The sequence below is a fragment of the Pocillopora verrucosa genome, chromosome 10 (genome assembly GCF_036669915.1).
Source record: "Pocillopora verrucosa isolate sample1 chromosome 10, ASM3666991v2, whole genome shotgun sequence".
NCBI lineage: Eukaryota > Metazoa > Cnidaria > Anthozoa > Scleractinia > Pocilloporidae > Pocillopora > Pocillopora verrucosa.
The window spans coordinates 17,353,367-17,374,597 of NC_089321.1; the positions used below are offsets into that span (position 1 = coordinate 17,353,367).

Here is a 21,231-nt window from a genome sequence, read left to right on the forward strand (position 1 = left end):
TTCGCCACGACTCGCGCGAAATACGCAGTTCGCAACCCATAGGTGGAGCATGATGTCTGTCTTCCGGCCAGGGTTATTTGAGGGCAAAGTAGCAATTGTCACTGGCGGTGGTACGGGTATTGGAAAGGCAATTGCGAGAGAATTACTCTACCTTGGCAGTAAGGTTGTTATTGCCTCTAGAAATGAGGAAAGACTGAAAAGAACGGCTGAGGAATTGTGTCGCTATGTACAACCGTCGAGTACTGGAGAGGTGAAAGTAGTTCCTTGCAATATTAGAGACGAAAAACAGGTAACTAGCAGTTCTTTGTTTCCAACGGCCGAGTTATTGACATATTACTAAGATAATATTGTTTCCGGGATTTTCGTGGAGGATATGCCTTTCTCTGCATGTACAGCGCTGTACATTCTGCCGTGAGGTTCCAATGCAAGAATTGGTGTTATCACAGCCTCCCCACCTGTTCTATCTGGAGAGGCCAAGGGAGGCGTTTTCTCAATTGATGTTTGCTGCACATGTCTAGCTCCAAAGATCATTTCGTTCAAAATTTGTTATAAAAAGTTCATAATCCTTTCTACCCAACTCTATTTTTTTTCTCCAATGAGAATAATCTAGATGTCAGTACACTTCAGACCAGTGTGAGCCACTGGACTCAGGAGCAGGCTTTTCTCTTTACTCTCTTCATACCCTAATTAGTACGTTGATAGTTCAAGTGGCACACATCCTTTTCATCTAATCTGACACGGTCTTTGCATCTGTTAAAATTTGGATCCATGTTACATGAAATCTTTCTGTGGAACTGTCCTACAACACTTCAGTGAAAGTTAAAATGATTTTTGTCATTTTGTATTAGAAAATATGATATTGGTTGAACAATACCAGTGAGAGTAAAATCAAACATAAGTCTTAAACAGTTGATTTGACATCCATACAATTACAGCCAAAATTATCAGAAATCGATTCCAATTATTCTCTGTTTTATTTGTAACTGAGGTTACATGGGTGTAAGTTTGATTAAGCAACCAATGTGAGGCAACTTTCTCGAGACTCATTTTGCTATTTCTTTAGAGTTCTTTTCAAAAACTCTTTTTCCAAAATGTGAGTTTACAAACTCAGGGTTTGACTTATCTTTGATTGTGGTTTACATGCTAGTGTATACTGTCTTTGACAATATTCAAAACAAATGTAAACTGTAATATTTTAGGTAACAAACTTGATGGAGGAAACCCTCTCTTCCTATGGTAAAATCGACTTCCTTGTCAACAATGGGGGTGGTCAGTTTATGTCACCTGTGGCAAACATGTCTTTGAAGGGTTGGAAAGCTGTGGTTGACACGAACTTGAATGGGACATTTCTGTGCTGTAAAGAAGGTAAACACTGTCTTCAATGAACCATTGGTATAGTTTTCTGAGGGAAACCATTTTGCAGTAAGCCACAGAGAGTTCTATAAAAATAAGTTTGAAGCCTAACCATCGAAAAGCCTAATAAGAAATTCCTTTAGCATAGAACAATTATTATTGAAACAGAGATAGGTAGAGCCGAAAGTAGGGATGTTATAGGAGGCTATGGTATTACTATGATAACCTTAAATGTTAGGAAAGGATCACAATTCATCTAGAAATAATTGCACCTTTTCTTGTATAGGACTTTGCCTTTCCTCAGTATGAGTCAAATTTGCAACAAGTGCTCTATGTTAACTGTGTAGTTGTTATGAAATAACTGAGAATGTGTCTGTGTTTAGCATTCAGATTGTGGATGTGCAAAAATGGTGGTTCAATTGTAAACATCATTGTGGACATGAGCAAGGGTTTCCCAGGAATGGCGTAAGTTGTGATTTTTTTGTTTTCTTCCTGTATGAACAGTGCTTGTCTGCAAGTGTAAAATTTTGACTCTGCTGAGGTTAAAATAATGTTTCTTTAGTAATTTTAAATAGCTGTATTTCAGCAAATTTACACATAAGTTGCACTTTTTACAATCAAGAATTGATAAGAATTGATTTACAAAAACAAAGAACTTAAAAAAAAGCAACTTTTTGTGTCAAAGAGGAGAGGTCAGTCTACTGACTCGCTTTTCTGTATTGTCATTACTATATTTAATTTAGACATAGTGGTGCAGCTCGAGCAGGAGTTCACAACTTGACCATGAGCCTAGCTGTTGAATGGATACGTTTTGGAGTTAGGATCAACTGTGTGGCACCAGTATGTTAGTATTGATCTGCCTTACCTACAGAACAAACTTTTTTATACATGCAGTCAAGCTCATGTCACTTTGAAAACAATATCAAAAATAAAGAGCACTTAGCTTTCCCTTTGCAATCAGCAGGGTTGCAGCTTATCATAGTGACAATTCTGTATTATTTTTGGACTGTTCATCAAAGGGTAAATGTGTTACGTTCAGTTTGATCTCTGTCAATCTGACAAAATAGTGGTAATGGGGAGTAAGACTTAGGATACAAATGTTCATGAAAGAGTGCTGATCCTGCTAAGAATGACCTATCCACTCTCCAAAATTATGCTATATCCTGGTGTTTTTTCTTGCTAATTGTGTTTACTGTTGGTATGGTGAACAAAAGGATGCACAAGAGATACACTGTACTGGCAAGAGGTACCGTAATTTCCGGTCGTTTACCCGCGGGTAATCTGTTGATTTTGCATTAAACGCGCGCCACTGCGGGTAATAGGGAGGTGCGGGTTATGTGACAATTTTAAAATCCAGTGGTAGTTGAATTGAAAAAAAATATCACCAACATGCGTTTCCACCTCTCAAGTAAATTTTATTGTGTTAATAGTGCCGCAAAGCGGCACGAAAACATGATGCCGACTCGAGTTTATTTCACGCATAATTAGTTGCGCGACGAACAAATTATTATCGGCACAAAAATTATCCAAAGATATCCGGCGCATCAGTAACAAATTTCCATTTAACACTAGCTTGAGCTAAAGAGAATTTTCCCGTTTTAAGGGACTTGTTAGGCCCAATAGAACCGGAGATATCGATTTTTTCAGAAATAAAGTACATGCTAATATTGACACAGAATTGTGCACGCGTCTGAATTTCTTTGACCTTTAAACTCGACAAAGACGCTTTCAAGTTTTCGAAAGTTGGATCAGACAACTTTTAAAAGACTGAAATGTATCACCTTAATGTCACGTTTTTGCCACCAAAAAGTTGAATAACAACGTGCGGGTTATCCACCAGTGCGGGTTATCCACCAGTGCGGGTAATCTGTTGACTTTTTTTTTCGCCGTATGCAATAATCGGCCGGTGCGGGTAATCGGCCATGCGGGTAAACGACCGGAAATTACGGTACATGTATTCACAGCATGAATTAGCATTTTATTTCTCTAGGGTGTAGTGTACTCTGACACTGCTGCACAGAACTACCCTGACCCTGAGCTGTTTCAAAGGATGGCCAATATGTTACCAGCCAAAAGATGTGGAACCACAGCAGAAGTAAGAGCAATGGTACCCTTTTTTTCCCTTCTAATTGGTTTTGGGCAGTTATCCCTCTGAAAAAGAACTCGCACAGAGTTACTCATAGAGGTGACTGCTGAATAGGAAAAAAATTTGGAACTTTGACAACCAATTGCTTAATACAGGGTGACCACTTAATATAATGCCACTCAGTACAGGTTCAACTTTATTTTGTCACAAGCATGGGACAAATAAAAAATTTTGAGTCCAGAATCGAGCCTTAGACTTCTGGATTCCAAGTTGCAATGCTCTCCCACAATCCACAGAGACTACATAGTGAGCTAAAGGCCATTACTAGGTTGATATGAGACCCCACTCCTACATACATTTAGGACAAGCAATGTCAAAAGCATCATGTGGATATAATTAGAAAGATTATCTGATTTATTTCAATCTTAGTGATAAGGGCTCAGAGTGTAGCTTGAGATGCTATGTATCTTTGCTAAATAAAACATGGTTAAAGTCTTACTGTATATGGCTAAATCATGCATATGAGCAGAACTCTCTGTTGTTATTCAGGTAGCTGGAGCTGTCAGCTTTCTCCTCTCCCCAGCAGCAGCTTACATAACAGGAACTACAATTGATGTGGATGGTGCATCAAGTAAAGTGTTTGTTAGTAACATACCAACAGCAGGTGAGGCAATTGCTCGATGGAATGGTTTCATGAGCCCTATTTCCTTGAATAAGCATCCACTCTCAGATAAGAGCCTTCTCCCTAATAGGTGCCCACACCCTGGGCCTAGACCATAATGTCATATGAGCACTCCCCTCAAATAAGTGACCCCCTTCTCACTTTCTTAATTAGTAGGGATACAAGGAAACCTGTTTCTATTACCACTTTATTTATAACTTTTCAAACTTTTTATATGGAGGAATCATTGCTGGATAATATTAATTAAGCACCCTCCCTTATAGCCAAAATTTTAAATAAGCACCCAGGCACCCATTCAAGGTAGTAGTAGGTAGTAGTAGTACCGTGCTGTACTGTGCTGTGGTACATAATTTATGGGTCATACTGACAGATCTGCCATAGAAAAAACAAGTTTCTCCCCCCCCCCCCCCCGAGTATTGATACACTCCTCCTGTCCAGTCCTTTGTCTTTCTGCTTTTTCTTGTTTTGTTTATTTGTTTGTCTGTTTAAAAATACTGGGCAAATATCGAAACAACAACTGTTGATTATAGTTGATGCAGCTGTTCAAATTTACAGACCTTTAAACTTGTTAAGAGATTTCCACATGGTTATGGAATTTTTTCAATCTTTTAGCTCCTGTTACAAGTCCTAAGTCAATCATTATGATTGTCACTAGAACAATGCAAAAAAATGTTCCTTCGTGGATACTCTTGTGGTGCTGCTGTCAAAAGAAAGATGTAATGTATTGGGCAAAATTTAGTAACATTAAACCTCCACCCTCAATTTAATGCAATAGCCACACCCCTTTCTTTTTCCCAATTTATCTTCAGGATCGGGGTGGGGAGGGTTATTGGAGGAATTACCCACATACTTTTTGTTGTTTTTGTTGCAGATGAGTGCTCTCTGCCAGAATACACTTGGAAAGATGATAGTATTCCACCTTCAAAGTTGTAATCTTTTCCTTACTGAAAAAAATTCATTCTCAGTTTTAGAGTTTGGTTAAGCTACAAAATTAAGAAAAAAACATTTTGTATCATGTGTAATTATACATGGCAAAATCTTCTAATCTGAGAATCACTAACATTACCCAAAAAAGCTACACAGTTTCATGGAATTTATAGGCGGAAGAGTACAGTAATATTAAATGGCAGGGTAGTACTGAGGTAAATCCGAGCGTTCTGATTGGTTCCCACTTGGTCCGTATCCTGCCATACGGACGGTTTTCACGGAGAAGGTCAGAAAGCTGGCAAATTCAAACTGAACAAGTTTTGTATGAGTGCCGTGTGATAAACAACTTATTGACCTCGCTTGCTCGAGCCGCAGTTCGTTTTGAAAGTAGTTAATATATTGGAAATGATCTTGAGGTTACAATTGTTTGAAAATAGAGTCTATCGATCTGAGAAGAAAAGAAAGCAGAAGGTCTCTAACTTATGACGCTGGAAACACATTAGGTCACATTAAAGTCCACTTTTGTTCCTTGCGTACGTCAATACCGTGGATCACACAAAGTTGTCTTTACGGCTACAGGTATACGCTTCTTTGCAGTAACGTATTTGTGATGAAGAAAGTTCTTAAATTGCGCACAAACGTGTTTCGTCTTTAGTCGTGGATTTGCTAAGCTTATGCATAAGAAATATTGGACTTCGTCAAGGCGTTCGCACGGGAATTTGGGGAGAGCATGCATCAAAATAAAGATGGCGGAATAATCAAAGAAAGAGCTCTTGTGGGGATGACAGCTCAATTCTTTTCCTCGGAATCACAAAATCGTCGAGTTCTAGTACATTTTTTGTTATATTCCTATCATAACATGCACAGGAAATTCACGAGTTTGCAGGTGGCACTTCGATTAACAGCAACATATCGATTGAAAATGAAAATCCCGAAGGGTTGATAACTACAGTTTATTTTTAAGGGGGAGATTATCCATCTAATCACATTCCCATCCTACTTCCCAGAGGATTTATATTCTCGAAAGTGACGAATAACCAGAGAGCATCGATGTTGAAAACAGGGCATTCAAGTGTCGGCTCTCTTTCATGTTAGAGGGGGTAAATTTCTAAAGAAACTGTGGTGCTGCGTTGGTGGGATAGTAAAATAGGGTAATTAAGTATGATGAACTGAGTTGATAACGTAAATTTAGTTTTAAAGCTGACGTTTCGAGCGTTCACCCTTCGTAATTCTTTCTTTCTTGTTACGTTCAACATTATTCCTTTGGGAGTTTAGAGAACACGTTCAATAAAGCGATAGCACGTGATTGGTCGGTTAATTTATAACGTAATTAGCAGAAGACTGAACTTGAAAATATAAACATTCTCAAATTTGTGACGTCAGTGACCCGCTCAGCGAATGGGAGACGATATCCCTTTCTAGTTTATATTAGAGCGAACACAACCATCGTCAGATTTGGCGGAGGTGTTGGTAAGGCCAGAACACAAGAGCCATGGAGACTAAACAGTTTGACACGCACCGTTTCTTCGCCCAAAAATCGCTTTCTTCCTGTGATAAAAAACCGATGTCCGAAAGTGCGTCGAGTACATTTCCACTAGAAGGTACGTGAGGTGAAGATTTTGACTAGTCGTGATGCTCTTTGATTACACAATAAATTGGTTAGACCGCGATTTTCCTCAGCAAAGGAAAAAAACAAGGCGATATCTTGATACAGAAACGTTCGTTAGGATAAGTTTGACTGGCTTAGATCATTTTTTTTTAGCAGTGGCCTTAAACTTAGAAGTATATTGACTTTAATTTTCACAGCTGGGATGTTTTTCGCATGCAAGGAAGATCAGCTCAAAAAACTTATCATATGAAACAAGAAAGCCGCCCAACGAGTTGAAAGGGAGTTACTCTATAATAAGAGCTCTGCTTAAGGCTCTTGCTCTGTTTCCCTATTTGTTGTGAGGAAAAAAAATACGGCCACCATTATCTCGTTATTGCCGAATAGGTTTCTCAATTTTGTGGAAGCAAAATTACCCTTTGAAAAACATGCAATTGCTTGTTTTTCAATGGTAAATGAGAAGGATACGAGACAGAAGACGGTTACCTCTGTCTCACTACGGCCAGGTGGATGGTTTATATCAAATAATAGACTAGATTCCTTCAACGCAAAGTCCTTTTTATTTCACAAGAAATAGGTTGGTGTCTTTGAATGATCAATCAGAAGGATACGAGACAAACATGCGTTGATAAAAATTAGGGGTTGAAATGAAACACAATGGTTCGCCTCTTTCTCCTTCGATTAGGAAGATAAACATCTCGTAACTCAGAAGCCGATAGAGCCGGTTAAATCATTTAAATCTGGAGAATTAAAGCTAACAGTCGCTTAATGTTATCTTATTTCAGGAGATTTCCAAAAGAGTTCTGATGACCCTGTGCCTACTGCCAATGCTCACAAGCGAAAGATTGAACGGACACGATTCTCAATCTATCAGAAAGTTGCCCTTGAGAATTCTTTCCTTTCATCTTTGTATTTGACGGGTGTAGAGCGTGATAACTTGGCTTTCAAACTTGGACTTTCTCCCGTTACTGTACAGGTAAATAGACTCCCATACATTCTTCAATTTGCCTTAGGTAAAATCTGAGTTAGTTGATTAGAATGTAAGGCAAGGTGACTTTTAAAACATCCATTTTCTGTGGCCTAACTCAGTTTGAAGATCATACCTACTACCTCTAAGTAACCTTCGTCAGCTCTTTCAAATCGCTGGATAATATCTTCTTTTCACTCAATTTTTATTTTTTCCCGGATCCCTTCAGACCTGGTTCAAGAACAGACGGTTTAAATGGCGCAAAGAACTCAAGATGGCAAACGGCACCCACCCGGAGCCTGTCATGTCGCCATCACCACTGCTTGTCTTCCCCAATCCACCTCCTCGAACTTACCGAGAACCCTTCTTGGGGCTTGAGCACCAGCAACACGAGAGAAGTCCTTGCCGGTGCTGTACAATTACAACGTCGTGCATGCTGTACAGCGGTAATACACAATGGTGCAACTAATGGGGTCGATGTGCTGTGAATTTGATTGATTAATTGATTTTTTTTTCATTGTGATGTTGTTAAGTTGACCGAATGAATTTTTACTCTTTAGCAGCTATTATTTTTCTTCCCCATGGCAGTTTTCTCATGGTATCTCATGGTATCTCACAAATGCCCAATTGGAGCAGTTTTCAATTGGGTGTCGAAAGGAATCCTGGATTTTTTGGTTTTACTTAACTTTGCTCTGTGATTGGCCAAGAAAACTTGCGCGGTCCTCTCAACCAATCAGATCCAAAACTACAAACTACGCTTCAAGCAGTTTGCTTGCTTTCACTTTGACTTTTCATTGGCTCCTGATGATGTAATCGATAGTCTCTGGGATTACTTCAGTTTTGGTTTTTCGACATCAATTGTAAAACTGCTCCTTTATAAAACTGAGATCAATCAACCAACAGATGTCAGTACTGTAGTTTTTTGACTGTAAATTTTTTAGTTAAGTCGTGGAACATGTGTGGAAAAGGGAAAAATGACGCTTTCGCATGAACTTTGTAATCACCTGGCTTACCATTGAGTTTTCCAGTTTGGTTCAGAGGTAGAGCATCGGAGCGCGGAATCAAAAGGTCATGGGTTTGATTTCTCATTGCAAACTCAGATTTTTTTTCTTCGTACCACACTCGTGACAAGAATAATAATATCTTTCTTTAACTTTTACGATGTTTCCCAAACCATAGATTTATTTGCTCAGATTTACTTACTAGTTATGACATGTGAAACTAGATAATCCATGTATTTCTAAAATTTAGCGTGAAATTTGGCTGTTTTTTTTTTACGACTTATGTCTCCAAACTAACCTCACTTCCGAAACTTTCTGTGTATATGAATAGATTAGGATGGCGGAAACTGTACCAACAAACTTACATCCCATTTACATCAGCAAAACTTGTTTACTTAAACCGGGTTTAACCGAATGAAAAACAGAGAACTGAAAAACTGAGTTTTCCATAGGTTTCAAGTAGTCACTTAATTGTATTTTTAATGTGCTAAATTTGAAGTCGACAAACATCGGTCTAAACAGCTTCTTCGTAGAATACAATTTTGATCCGTGTTTAACAAAGAGCTCTAAAACATGTCTAAGCTTTGGTGTGAATGGGGTATTATATGCACTTTAAACTATTTTTGATGATTTGAAATTATTGTAAATAAATAGTTTGTTCGTTTGCTCGATTGGTCTTTCAGAGAAGCTAATGGAAAATTGGTATTCGCACATTTTGGTCGGTAACTTCTTGAAAAAAATAACTCTGATTTCAGATTATGTTGGCAAATCTCAATAATTTTTTACGTTCATTTGGTTCGCCTTGAGGAATCAGTTTTCCATGATTTTGCCAACTCTACAGTTTGTACAACGAACATCTTGCACAAAGGACCAGGTTTTTGTGCCATGTAGTTGAACTTATCTCCCGCACACATCGTTTGAAGACTTTTCTTTGCCCACAGTGCATTTATCATATAACAGTTAGCACAGCTGAGGGTACAGTCTAAAACATATTATTTACCGTTCACAACGGGCTGAGTGCAAGATTTGAGATTTTGTTTTGCTGGTTCTTCCCATGAAACAAACTGCAGAACATGTTACAGAGCCTTTAAGCGATGGAAGGCGAAATAGCTGATCTAAGATCAAAGTTTTACTGAATGTAGTCATTATTGTGTGATAATAATCTGTAGATGTACACATTGTGTAACGATCGTAAATTTTTATCAACCGAGTAGCTGTGATTTTCGCCGGAGTTATTGTTTGTAGATGTAATCATTAGGACTGGGTCTGGGTCGGTGTTGTCAACATGAGATGATGCATCTACAAGGGACGTCTGAAACGAAAGATTCTGATTTGGGTTCGACCCAAACTGTATTGTAGTCGCCGGGTAGCTCATAATAATGGTCATCCACTGATGTCTGTTTTTAACAACACGATACAGTTGAAATCAGTCTTGCTGAAAATAACTCAACGTAAGAAGCAGATAAAGAAATCAATACATTGTATTTGTTGAAAATCTAGTCTTTTTTACCTCAGGAATGCGTTCTACAGAGAGTGCTGATGAGAACAAAAAGATTGGTTGACACACACCCACTCTGTCTCTCCCTCTCCTTTTTTTCCATATTATAAAGCAAGCGCGCGAATAATAGTGTAGAACGCAAGAGCTCTCCCCTAAGCTGTGTTTTCGCTTTCGAGTCCCTTTCCTCCTCCCCCCTTCCTCCTCCCCCCCCCTTCCTCCTCCCTCCCTTCCCCACGTCTCAATGCCCACTTACGAAACATCTAACGGGTAATTTATCTCCTTAGTCCAATTACACGTAAAATAATTTGCATTCTCCAAATCATCGTGCCCTTGATTTCTCAATTTTTCGTTTCAAAACGGAGGATCTGCGTCGTAAACTTTAGGGTCATTTTGATGATTTTAGTTGCATTGAAAATAAGCGAAAGGTAGAGAATCACTAAAGAGACAAGGCTAACATAAAAGAACGTAAGGAGGGTTTATAATGCACAATATTGCCGTAGATTTTAAATGACGAACATGGAACAAAATGAGGTCAAATCTTACGAACTGCGAAGCGCAGGTATTTACATACTTTGCAATACCTTCAGAAGTGACTTGTTCAGAATAGCAGAACAGCGTTGAACAAAAAAATTTAAAGAGATGATTCGCCCCTGATATCAACTGTAAACGTTCTCTCCCTCTTTCCCTCCTTGCTAAAACCCCTCCCCCCCCCCCTTACTCTCAGAGTTCTAAAGGCGTTGCTATTCATATGAGCCAGATAGAGTTTCAGTACAAATTTTAACCATAATTGGAAGCCTATATCAAGTAGTTTCCTGTTTAAACATTGTAGGTCTTCAACTAAGGAAACTCATACTGTGTGCGGTGTTCATTTTATATGAGCTACTATGCAGTTGACACATAACGAATCATATTCTGGATCTCAGCCAGGTTTTGATATGCCTTCTAGCATAACCGCTATTAAATATACCCCACCCCGTTTGGAAGTCCTGGATGGGGAGCCTGTAAGTCATTCCTAGTCCCCCTTCCCTATTGGATGTGGGCCATGAAAACTGAGTCTGTACGTGCTACGTAAATCGAGGCTTACCGGAGGGTCTCAATAGGTTTAATCGTCAGCCGTAAAACGGCTCAAAATTCTAGTCGTTGGGCGTAAAAACTTGACAATTTAACTGTTATTAGTTAAAAAAAATTAACCGTTATAATTCCTCTTCAAAAATTAACGGAAATGAATAACCGTTGGCTGTAAGAGGGCCAAAATTTTTACCGTTAACCGTAAGAATAATCATCCCATTGAGACTCTCTTACTTAAAAGCCTCCTTAAAAGAAAGACATCCAAATTTGAAACGAAGAAGGTCGTAATTAACATCAAGGTATGCTATTTTTTATCTGAATAAAATATCGTTCTTTTGCAGTTCAGATTAAAAAAATAGAACTCGAACGAGACGAGTCAAAACATGAAAGTAAATTTTTATACGAGTTTGGTTTTCTTTTTTTTCGCGGGACGTTTAGCAATTAGATCCAATTAGCTTCGCCTAAGTTCTCGGCCCGGTAGCTGAAGATGGTCTATTTAATTAAAACAAAAACAGCCTTTGAACGTGTGAAAAAGTCTCATTGGCTAAACAGATTGTATTGTGAAAACTGCGAAACACCTGCCGATCGTATTTGCTGTGAAATTCGCTCCTGTTTAAGAACTTTCTATCAAACTGTATCCGACTGGCAACGTTGTTGTAGGACAGTAAGGAAAACGGGCACGTACCGATTGCTTTCTCATTTAGATGAGGTCCTTGTGAAAATGCTTTCAAAAGTGTTTTGTCGATAACAACCCGCTAATAATTGTGTTTCTGAAGCATTGTTGATTAAACAAAACTTCGCCAGGGGCAACAAATCAATTATTAATTTACTCTCAAAAACAAGATGAATGATTTACGCTTTTAGAAGTTTCTGTTGTTACGTTTTAAGAATGAAGCAATGCAAACTGAAGTGATGTGCGGTCACGGCACCAAGTATTGCTTGTCGACTCAGTAGTTTTAAATTTATTGCATCGTAAAAAATTTGAAGCCATGATTGTCGCTGAAGATGAGGAGAACGACGAAAAAGCACAAGCTTTGCGCCGTAAAATAATAAAAAATGTTGTCGAGGCCAAACTAAAGAACGAACGAGAGAAAGAACGGCTCGGACGCCGGCTGGGAAACTTGGCGAAAGAAGAGCAACGAGAAATGAAAAATATTCAGCGAAATCTTGTCTCGCTGCGACGAGAACTTAAAGCCATCGATCCCGGTAAAAACACAACGGAAACAAGGCTAAGTGTTAAAACTGCAGTTCAAACACATGTCGCTGATAAAGGAGACATGCTTGCAAACGCAACAAAGCGAGATTACAAGTTGTATCAACGACGACACTCTGAAGGTGCAGCTTCAAGGTCACCCATGAGTTTCCTTGAATTAAAACGTTTGCCGCCGTTAGAAAGCACTGACCAAGGCCTTGTCGTATGGCCTTTGCCATACAGACAGGAAAGGAGTAAGGAATTTCCTCCTCCATTGAAGCACCGGAAGAGTTTAGCTTTGCCAAAGATTGAAAGGCCAGACTGTAATGAAAAGATCACACGCCGCGCGAGATTTCAATCCTCACCTGCGATTTTGAGTAATGTAGCGCAGAGCGAGCTGGCCAGAATCAACAGAGATGATCCTTTAAAACAAGAAAGTGACGTTATTCCTGAGGATGATGGAGAGTAAATCAGTAAAGTTAAAAAAACACTTTTCGTGAAACACACAGTGTAGTTTACTAGCACAAATATCTAACTGGTAACATACCCTACTAAATGTACGGTGGAGCTGAAGAAGTTTCTTTGAAGAGTCCTCTTTCAAAGTGTAAAATCATGCGCAAGAGTTTTTTCCATTTTTGCAAGGAAGTCTTTAGAAAAATCCAATAGACTTTTATCACAAAAAGGATGGAGCGGTCACTTGAGGTCTACGATAGTATTTAACGTGCAATTGGTCTGAGTTTAGGAGTTTTCCTTTGCCATAGTTCATTAGAAATACAACTAAAGTACTAGTTATAATCATTACTCTTTTAATATAGCCGTTATTGTTTTGTTTAACATGCAGATGATGAATTGCTTTATTTTTCACTTATTATTCTATAGAGTTGTTAAGGAAGAGTCTCATCGGAAGTTTAGATAGACAGTTTGCTGTATCTTGACAGTTGCATAGCCAATCATTTATGCAAACTCGAATGCAAAGTCACCAATCATGCATTCATTACAGTAACCAAAGCAACAACAACTTACCATGATAAATTGTAGATTTTTCCGAAATGGAGGAATTCTCAGCGTCAGAAAATGCCTTAACTGGATTAGAGAAATTGGAACTACGAGCTGTTCTTTTAATACATATGTCTGTTGCACTCAGAATATTCATCGGTCAAAAATAACTGGTGACAAGACTTAGTATGGTCTAATTCGGTCTGTATTTTGTGAAATCACTTATTTCAAACCGAAACAGATTTTGCAACCATTATAATTAACAGTAAAGCTGGCAAGGAAACACTGCTTTCTTCAATGTTCACCAAGGTACAAAAATTGTGGACGAAATTAGTAAAATAGACATAGGAATATGGCACATTTTGAGTTCATTATGGTTCTTATTTACAAACGTGAGACAAAAAAATTAGGGATATTAAGCAGCCAGGACGGCAACGCTGAGGTAGACATCAAAAGAAAAAAAAAATGTTAAATTTTAAGTCAGAATTTTGCAAATGGTTGCACGTGTTTACCGTCTCTTACAGCGCTACACCTTTAATTCAGCATAACAAATGTGAGCGGCGTTGAATTCAAAATGGAGACTAATGATTTACCCTCGGGTTTCCGCTCTCAGGCTACGCAAATTTTGGTGATTTCACGTAGTTGTTTTGCAGAGGATTGAAATGCACATGCTAAGCTATTGTTTTGATCATTAGATATTTTGTTTTACAAGGTCCTCGTTACCGTCGTCGTCGTGGTTTGCGAAAAGACCCTAATATTGCCATAAAGGAGGAGAGAAGTCATCTACACGCAAATATTCCGTACTAGGGGCCTTGAATACGCTCGATTTAGCCAATGAGAACAAAGAATTTTTCAGAAGGCTATGCAAACACTTCTCTCCGCCCTTGTCGCTTCGCTATAAGGCTATTCGTCCTCTACAGCCATGTATATTAATAGCCAAATTGCCGGGTAAATGGATCAGAATAGAACAATCTTCGGAGTTGAGGGGCTGCCGGTCCCCGCCTTCTTTTGAAATTTTTATTTCGCATTTTGTTACGAGTGAAAATATTACCAGCCGTAACATGTATCAGAGTATGCGGCTCGAATGTCATTCAAAGGTCAAACTATTTGTTTATGTCGTATCCAGATCCTACTCGTGTGGTTGGCCGAGGGAGGTCCGGCTCCGGGGCTAAGTACTTGTAGTACACTAAATAAGAGTACATGATGATATCACCAGGGTCACGTGTTGGATTGGGATCAGTATTGTTAAACCAACCAAAGTACTTGATCTGATTTTCAGGAGTTGTAAGTGCACTTGTTATATCCACGACCCAGGGTACTACCTCCTGGCCATCACACCAACCGTCCCGCCCATACAGCCACGTGCCATGCTCATTTGGTACCACTCCCTCTGGCACGCGGTCAGCACACCCTAGGGCGGTGCCGGCGTTTTTGAACACACGGGTATAGTTATGTTTGTTGTTGACAACAAAATGATGCGATGTGACGCAGAACTCGGCGCAGTTGTTATTATCACTGCCATGGCCTGTTATGGTTGCGACAAGCTTTACTTTGTCAGTTCCTTGTGGAGGAGCAAAAGTAAAGGGTCTGTATTTGGTGTTGTAGTTCTTGTCAAATGTTCCTCCCCTGAAGAGTGGTATAACCTCTACTGGAACAAGAGTCTTCTCTCTCGAGCGAAATGTCTCATACTTGTTTAATACTGTGAATAAAAATGAACGTGTGAGTAAAAATGTCAAGCAGTAACGTACAGAAAAACCAGAGTTCAGTTATCTTCTTCAGTTGAACATTAAAGAGGATACAAAAAGGTATTATTATAGTTAATAAGCACCCCGTGAAACTGATGAGAAGAAATTTTTCATTGTGTAGAGCTGAGTCAGAGTAATACCTTGTATTTTGCCAACAAGTCTGATGTTGAGTGTTGGAACCCACGCCATTGCCCAGGGAACTGTTTTCATCGTAAAGTTACAAGTGTTGGTTGAGCCGGAGTCCGCGGATTGTAGCAGAGGAATCAGCGGCTTCACTGGCGTTAACCAGCGTCCAATACGTCTGTGTGGAAACAAACAGACAATGATCATCAAAGTTGTAATGTTTTTACCATCTTCTCGGCTATTTCAAAAGTGCGCTGATTGACTTGATAACAAGCATTTTCCTGGCATCCTTCGAGACGTCATCTATCATGACATCAACAAAAAAATTAACAAATGTGCTTGTCTCTGGTTTCTACTCCTACCGTCTAAAGGGTGTTATCCATCTGCCTAGTTCCAGGCCACATAGCTCACTTGTAGAGTTACAGCAAACGTACAGCTGTATTACGTGATCCCATCTGGCGCAAGTTTCGTCTCTGGAGCCTGGGCACGATAAAGCAAAGTCCAATTCCACGTGTTCGTACCTCTGGAGGTCTTAGAAAGAGAAGTGAAAACGTCAGCTGTGATTGCCACAAAACCAAACCGCATTCACAATGAACTTAAATAGAGATATCAAACAATTTAGATCTCAAACCAAACTACTGAAGAAAAGTTGTTTTGGGCTTGATCTTAGCGTGGCAAATAATGGTTATTGGCAATTTGTTGCCACAATAATTTCTGACAAATTCAAAGCTTACTAGACAGTAAGAACACAGAACAAAGAGAAACACGTGAATACCTTATTTCAACAAATTTTAGGATCACAGTGTTTGTGCTAAAATCTCGTCCTTAAACACAATCAAATTTTTCACGAAATTTCAGAGATATTTCGCTATTTCCTATGCGCAGATTGGTTTTCCTTATCGTCTTACCGGCATTCAGGGAATCGAATGCATCGTAATACCTGTATCTTACCATTCAAAGAAGGCAGATGAACAGTACCGCTAACCCCTTTCTCTCCCTGCATCACACTGTGGTTGAACACGTTGATTACCATCGCATCTCCCGTTGTCAAGTTCTTTAACAACTGCGTTTTATAATTAAACCTGTGTTAACAAAGGTAATGACATGTTAGGGTTTTTTCTCTAAAACACTGGTCTACTAAAAACTGAACTTCAATACAATGTTTTCGCTCTCGACCGAGGTGGGAGGTCAGTTCCCACTACTGTTGGAGAGAATGATAACGTAAACGGAACTGCACTAAAAAAAAAACAATAACAACAACAACCAATATGTTATTTGTTCCAATGGAAAACAGTGTTGTCATAGGCCATTTTCGATATATTGAAATTCTAACATGGCTCTGAGGCTAGGGGGAATAAGACAAACATTGTTGCAGGTATGTATTACAAAACGAAAGCAATGCCAGCGAGAATCAACTCGTGGCCAACCAGGATTGAGGCGGAGACACTGATGTATAAGGATAATTATAAACCCTCCAATCTCTTCAAATGTACAGATGTAAACAGCGTTCTGTCGTCACTACATATACGTATTACGTGATCCGATGTCCTTGGTGGAAGTGATACAAAGAGATACAGCGACCAGTAAAACTACAGAATGTTGGGCCACTTATTTACCCCTCACCGATTCATAATACTGATCCTTTTGTGTTCTGCCTCGTTCTTCACAGCATACCGACAAAGTGCCGACCTTAATGGCCCTGTATTCTGTAAATGCTTCCATCGACTAACAACTCAAACAACAAAAGTACAGTACTCCAGAAACTGAGTTTAAAGTAAACTCACCACTGGGCCTGATAGGCCATGAAGAGCGTGGACGGATACAAAAACCAACCGGTTTCCTCCACTTTGCCCTCCCCGTCAATTCCAAATACAAATGTGTCTGAGGGCGTTGTCTGGAAACGGACGTAAATACCACTGCCCTTGCTCAAATTAAACCCAATGCTATGTGGAATCATGGATGCTGGGATGTTGAGCTGTGTGTTACATTCTGAGCCGTTACAGTTCATGTCTAGCAAAGCCTGGTTCGGTTCAGGAAACACCAGGACACCAAGAGCGCCATTTTTCTCAGAGTTTTGTACCTGGGGGGTAAAGTGAAAGACAGTAAGGCTTTGCTCACAATTTGTTAAGCATCCGAAAGCAAAATTGGAAGGTCGAACGCTTAAATTTCTCGGTGGCGCTTTTTTTTTTTTTGGTTCCACGATCGCGTTCAGATGAGTGACATCTTTCTAGATAATAGTCTCATAGCATGACAAACGTTTATCAGGCAAGGCTTTCGAGAAATTGAAGAAAAAACAGCAACTAACCTTTGTAAAGTATGAACATTGGACGCCCTCCATTGAAACGAGGGCAAGTTTACCATTTACAGGATTCACAAACGAGCTGGCATTGCAGGCATCTCCAACAAACGCCACTTCCAAATGTCCGTATTTTGCGAGCGTGTCTGGAGACGGCAGCCAATCATAGCGTGCATCTAAACGCTTTGACACCATGTGGATTTCACCTTCATTAAAGTCAAAAAGTACAAGTTATTAGCATTGATATTTAAACAAAGAAAGGTAATAAGACCGTACTCAAAACAGGATAATGTCCTTTCCTAATAGTATTCGACACAACTTTAGTACAAAATGCGTAATGTGAAAATTCAAAATAGATCAAGTAAAGCTAATGGTATTTATAATTATTTACGAAGAGGGAACAGAAAAAGAAGCTCTTAGTCTTAGTTTTAAGATACACTGTCTTCCCTTTCTGACAGTTTCCGGCAGAACGAAGCATGTTTCCTATAGGTGTGCATGAAGCCTGACCTAGAGATTGGTTTTGTCGATAAAGACGACTTTTAAGAGTAAGAGTGTTAGTATTATTATTTTAAAGCAAGAATCTAAAGTGCAAAAGTCTGGAGAAACAAACTTCCGTTTCCGTCTGAGACTAAAGTTAAGTTGATGGAATCCTTACATTCAGGAAAACTGCCCGATTGTCCGTCTCTGACAGTTGATTTCTTGTGTCTAAACTAATTCTCTAAATGTATGGCAGTACCTTTATCATTTTCAATGACGATCTGGGCAAAGCCACACCCGTGCCCGGAACAATACCACTGAGATAGCACCCGCGGGATCCAATTTCCGAGAGTAAATACAGGAAATGTCGCAATATGTACCCGCGAAAGCCAGTTGTTACTGAAATCCAGTAATGTTCCCATTCTCGCGGTCAAGGTAGGGAATCTCCTCACCCGGGAGAATTCGAGGGACCTGCTGGATCTGCAACAGCAATGAAGCCTGTAAATTCCGATTCACACGTTTCCTTTGGTTATGTCACGATGAAATTTACCTGATCGCCTCATAAGATTATGCAATATATATGCCCCCCCCCCCCCCTTCTTCAATAGCAGTCAATTTTCTATCTTCCCCCATTTATATTCTGTTACCTACCACTGATCCTACATCTGTTCCTCCTGAAAACCACATGATCCCCCTTAAAATACTCCGACAAGTGCAACTTACAAATAGCGCGCGCGCTATTTGTAAGTTGCACTTGTGTTACATGAAAAATGCACTCGTTTTCAGCTAATCAGACGCGCGTAATTTTTTCGTGTATATTATTAATTACTATAGTAAATGGTTTCAGCTGCTCTTACAGTTGTAATGTAAGCAGTAAACTTTGATAATTTTTGGGACGTGCTATTTCAAGTTCCTTTTGTTTGTGTTGTGTTACTAACTAATATATCAAGGGCTTCAGTTTTCTTTGGACAGCAAATCTACGCTGGTGGCTTTTTGCCAAAAGTGTTCAAGAATCCTTTACCCGGAGCAAGGTTCACAGCTGCCGCGGACCCAAGATGGTAGTGCTCTTAATGAAATAGAATTGAAGAGTGACAGATGTTTATTTCATTTCATGAGGGTGGCCAACACTATATTCAATGAATACATGAGTGCATCCCAGAGTTACTAATCCAATAAACCTCACTCTTGGCCGGCATGTTTATAGGGATTTATTTCACTGTTGTAAAAAGTCAGGACCCTCCGAGGTAAAGAAGTCAACAAACGGAAAATCAAGATTGCCTGAACCTCAATTTCAGCGCCTCTTTCCGATTGTATCAGTGTCGTTCAGCATTGTGTTCATGGTGAAAAACATTTCCGTTCGGGTTTAGCGAAAGGAAGTGAAATTCGTGACTTCCGGATCACGAAACTTGGGTTAATTTTCCAAAATATTGCACCTTAGGTAAAAATGGTCCTTGTCGGCCAAGATGTTGCAATTTCTTAGCTAGTATCACTGTTGTGAAGAGGCCGGCTCGTGTATTTCGGAACTCTTTCGGGTCACAATACTCTAGTATCGCTATCATGAAGAAGCCTGCTTTTGTATTTCGGAACTCATTCGGGTCACAACAATCTCAATGTAGTTAATTAACGCGAGAGTGAAAAGCAATTCTGAGGGACATAGGACTTACCGAAAAAAGTAGTTATACATTGCTTCTTTAAATCTCCGAGCGAGCTGGTCAGCAGCATCTTTGACCGAAGATGAAGAAGTCGCATAAAAAAGAAACACGTAATTTGTATTGTCAGGGGAGTTCTCCATCAGAGTCTTGAAGCAATCTGGGTCGGATAGAAGACGATCTAAGAATCCTGAGCGGTCGGTATACGCGAGGAACACAATGGGTCCTTGGATGTTGGAATCGTTGCCTCCATATCTGAGAAGTACGTCGGTACCATGAATTACTTCCTTTGCTTGAAGAACAAATGAAGGAGCAACATCACCCGGTAAGATATTCGGAATCTCCGCGGAGAAAACCAAACAAGGAATGAACATGAGCAAGGCTGTAGTAACTCTTGGACGACACATCGTTCTGCCGGCTTCGACTGTAAGATAAAGGATATTAATAGAATACCAAACACATGGGATGAAACAAGTACTAGACGGGCACTAGCCTAGGTACTAGTTAATTTCTTCAAAATTTACTTAAGGATGAGTCCGCAGTCACCAGACATTTCTACTGAGCGGACAGCGACACCAGGATTAAGTGTTTTTGTTGATTAAAATCCTGAAGAAAGCTTAATATGATACTTGAGTTTCACTATCGTTGTAAGTCAATATATCCGAAAATTCCTGACTCGAGGGATTGTCGATTACTCACTCTCTCGCACGTAAGGTTTTACGAGTAATTTCTACTATGATCTTTACGTAAACTGTATTCCAGTGCTGTCAAACGATAAACTGACCCTGCACCGAGGGAGTCGCGTGGGTTTCAGGTTTCGCTTTAATAATCTCTTTTTGCGGAAATTTACATCATCAGCTGTCTTTTTCAGCTCATCTACTGATTGACGTGTCATCAGAGCTATCTTGAGGGAGCGACAGCAATCGCAAATCTGCTGGTTATTACAATTTCCGTCTTTCTCTCTGCCACATCCCGTTATTTCTACTTCGTGTGAGAAGAGCGACAGTTTTAGCTTTCTTCAGTTAAGTCAAAATGAAATTTAAAAAAATATATAAAGTTGTCTTGTTCTTAAATTTACTTAGTTATGTTTTTGATGCTAGATTGGAGATTTTGGTTTTGGATCAACTAATAATTCCCAATTGATATATTTCTTTCACCTGTCTGTTAGAAATTGTATCGATATTCTTAAGTGAAATTCTGTCTTGGTCACCCATGGGAGTAAAGGATTAAGGCTATTCCTTCTTACTCAACATGAACAACGTTGAGGGCTTAACTCTTAAAACACTTATGCATATGAGTTCCTATCAAAATAAATGATGCACTTGATTCATGAAATTTTTCTCACTCCCAACGTTGAACAACGTTGAGGGCTTAACTCTTAAAACACTTATGCATATGAGTTCCTATCAAAATAAATGATGCACTTGATTCATGAAATTTTTCTCACTCCCAAATCTGCAAGTTTCTGCCTGAAACAAGGTACAGCTGTGTAGAGCTGTTGCCTGCGTCAGTCAACTTCTCACTAAAAGTAATAAAGCAATTAAGAACATTCGAACAAAAATTTC

General features: G+C 39.4%; 3 protein-coding genes across 3 annotated transcripts; 2 read left to right on the forward strand and 1 right to left on the reverse strand.

Moving 5' to 3' along the window:
• The first annotated feature begins 10 nt into the window (after positions 1 to 10).
• Positions 11 to 10,061, forward strand: LOC131781386 (peroxisomal trans-2-enoyl-CoA reductase-like). The gene is made up of 8 exons (XM_059098032.2): positions 11 to 289; positions 1,200 to 1,365; positions 1,737 to 1,818; positions 2,097 to 2,193; positions 3,344 to 3,448; positions 3,989 to 4,103; positions 4,993 to 7,630; positions 7,851 to 10,061. Exons 1-7 carry the CDS (start codon positions 50 to 52, stop codon positions 5,052 to 5,054), a joined length of 867 nt encoding a protein of 288 aa, XP_058954015.1. The 5' UTR covers positions 11 to 49; the 3' UTR covers positions 5,055 to 7,630; positions 7,851 to 10,061.
• On the forward strand, positions 6,541 to 8,090 carry LOC136283735 (retina and anterior neural fold homeobox protein 2-like). The gene is made up of 3 exons (XM_066172930.1): positions 6,541 to 6,649; positions 7,440 to 7,630; positions 7,851 to 8,090. Exons 1-3 carry the CDS (start codon positions 6,541 to 6,543, stop codon positions 8,088 to 8,090), a joined length of 540 nt encoding a protein of 179 aa, XP_066029027.1.
• Positions 10,062 to 12,916: 2,855 nt separating the features above from the next.
• LOC131781398 (uncharacterized) lies at positions 12,917 to 20,481 on the reverse strand. Its single transcript, XM_059098046.2, has 9 exons — positions 20,366 to 20,481; positions 19,682 to 20,090; positions 18,277 to 18,497; positions 17,550 to 17,746; positions 17,029 to 17,324; positions 16,196 to 16,326; positions 15,607 to 15,775; positions 15,262 to 15,422; positions 12,917 to 15,075 (listed from the first exon to the last, which is right to left on the reverse strand). The coding sequence occupies exons 2-9, from the start codon at positions 20,071 to 20,073 to the stop codon at positions 14,480 to 14,482; spliced, it is 2,163 nt and encodes a 720-aa protein (XP_058954029.2). The 5' UTR covers positions 20,074 to 20,090; positions 20,366 to 20,481; the 3' UTR covers positions 12,917 to 14,479.
• Between the last annotated feature and the right edge of the window lie 750 nt (positions 20,482 to 21,231).

Coding starts and splice junctions, on each gene's coding strand:
- LOC131781386 (XM_059098032.2), top strand. CDS start 50: ATGATGTCTGTCTTCCGGCCAGGGTTATTTGAGGGCAAAGTAGCAATT. Junction 290..1,199: donor ATATTAGAGACGAAAAACAG/GTAACTAGCAGT, acceptor GTAATATTTTAG/GTAACAAACTTGATGGAGGA. Junction 3,449..3,988: donor GATGTGGAACCACAGCAGAA/GTAAGAGCAATG, acceptor GTTGTTATTCAG/GTAGCTGGAGCTGTCAGCTT.
- LOC136283735 (XM_066172930.1), top strand. CDS start 6,541: ATGGAGACTAAACAGTTTGACACGCACCGTTTCTTCGCCCAAAAATCG. Junction 6,650..7,439: donor GAGTACATTTCCACTAGAAG/GTACGTGAGGTG, acceptor ATCTTATTTCAG/GAGATTTCCAAAAGAGTTCT. Junction 7,631..7,850: donor TTTCTCCCGTTACTGTACAG/GTAAATAGACTC, acceptor GGATCCCTTCAG/ACCTGGTTCAAGAACAGACG.
- LOC131781398 (XM_059098046.2), bottom strand. CDS start 20,073: ATGTGTCGTCCAAGAGTTACTACAGCCTTGCTCATGTTCATTCCTTGT. Junction 18,498..19,681: donor ATGTATAACTACTTTTTTCG/GTAAGTCCTATG, acceptor TTGCTGTTGCAG/ATCCAGCAGGTCCCTCGAAT. Junction 15,776..16,195: donor TCATCTGCCTTCTTTGAATG/GTAAGATACAGG, acceptor TCTCTTTCTAAG/ACCTCCAGAGGTACGAACAC.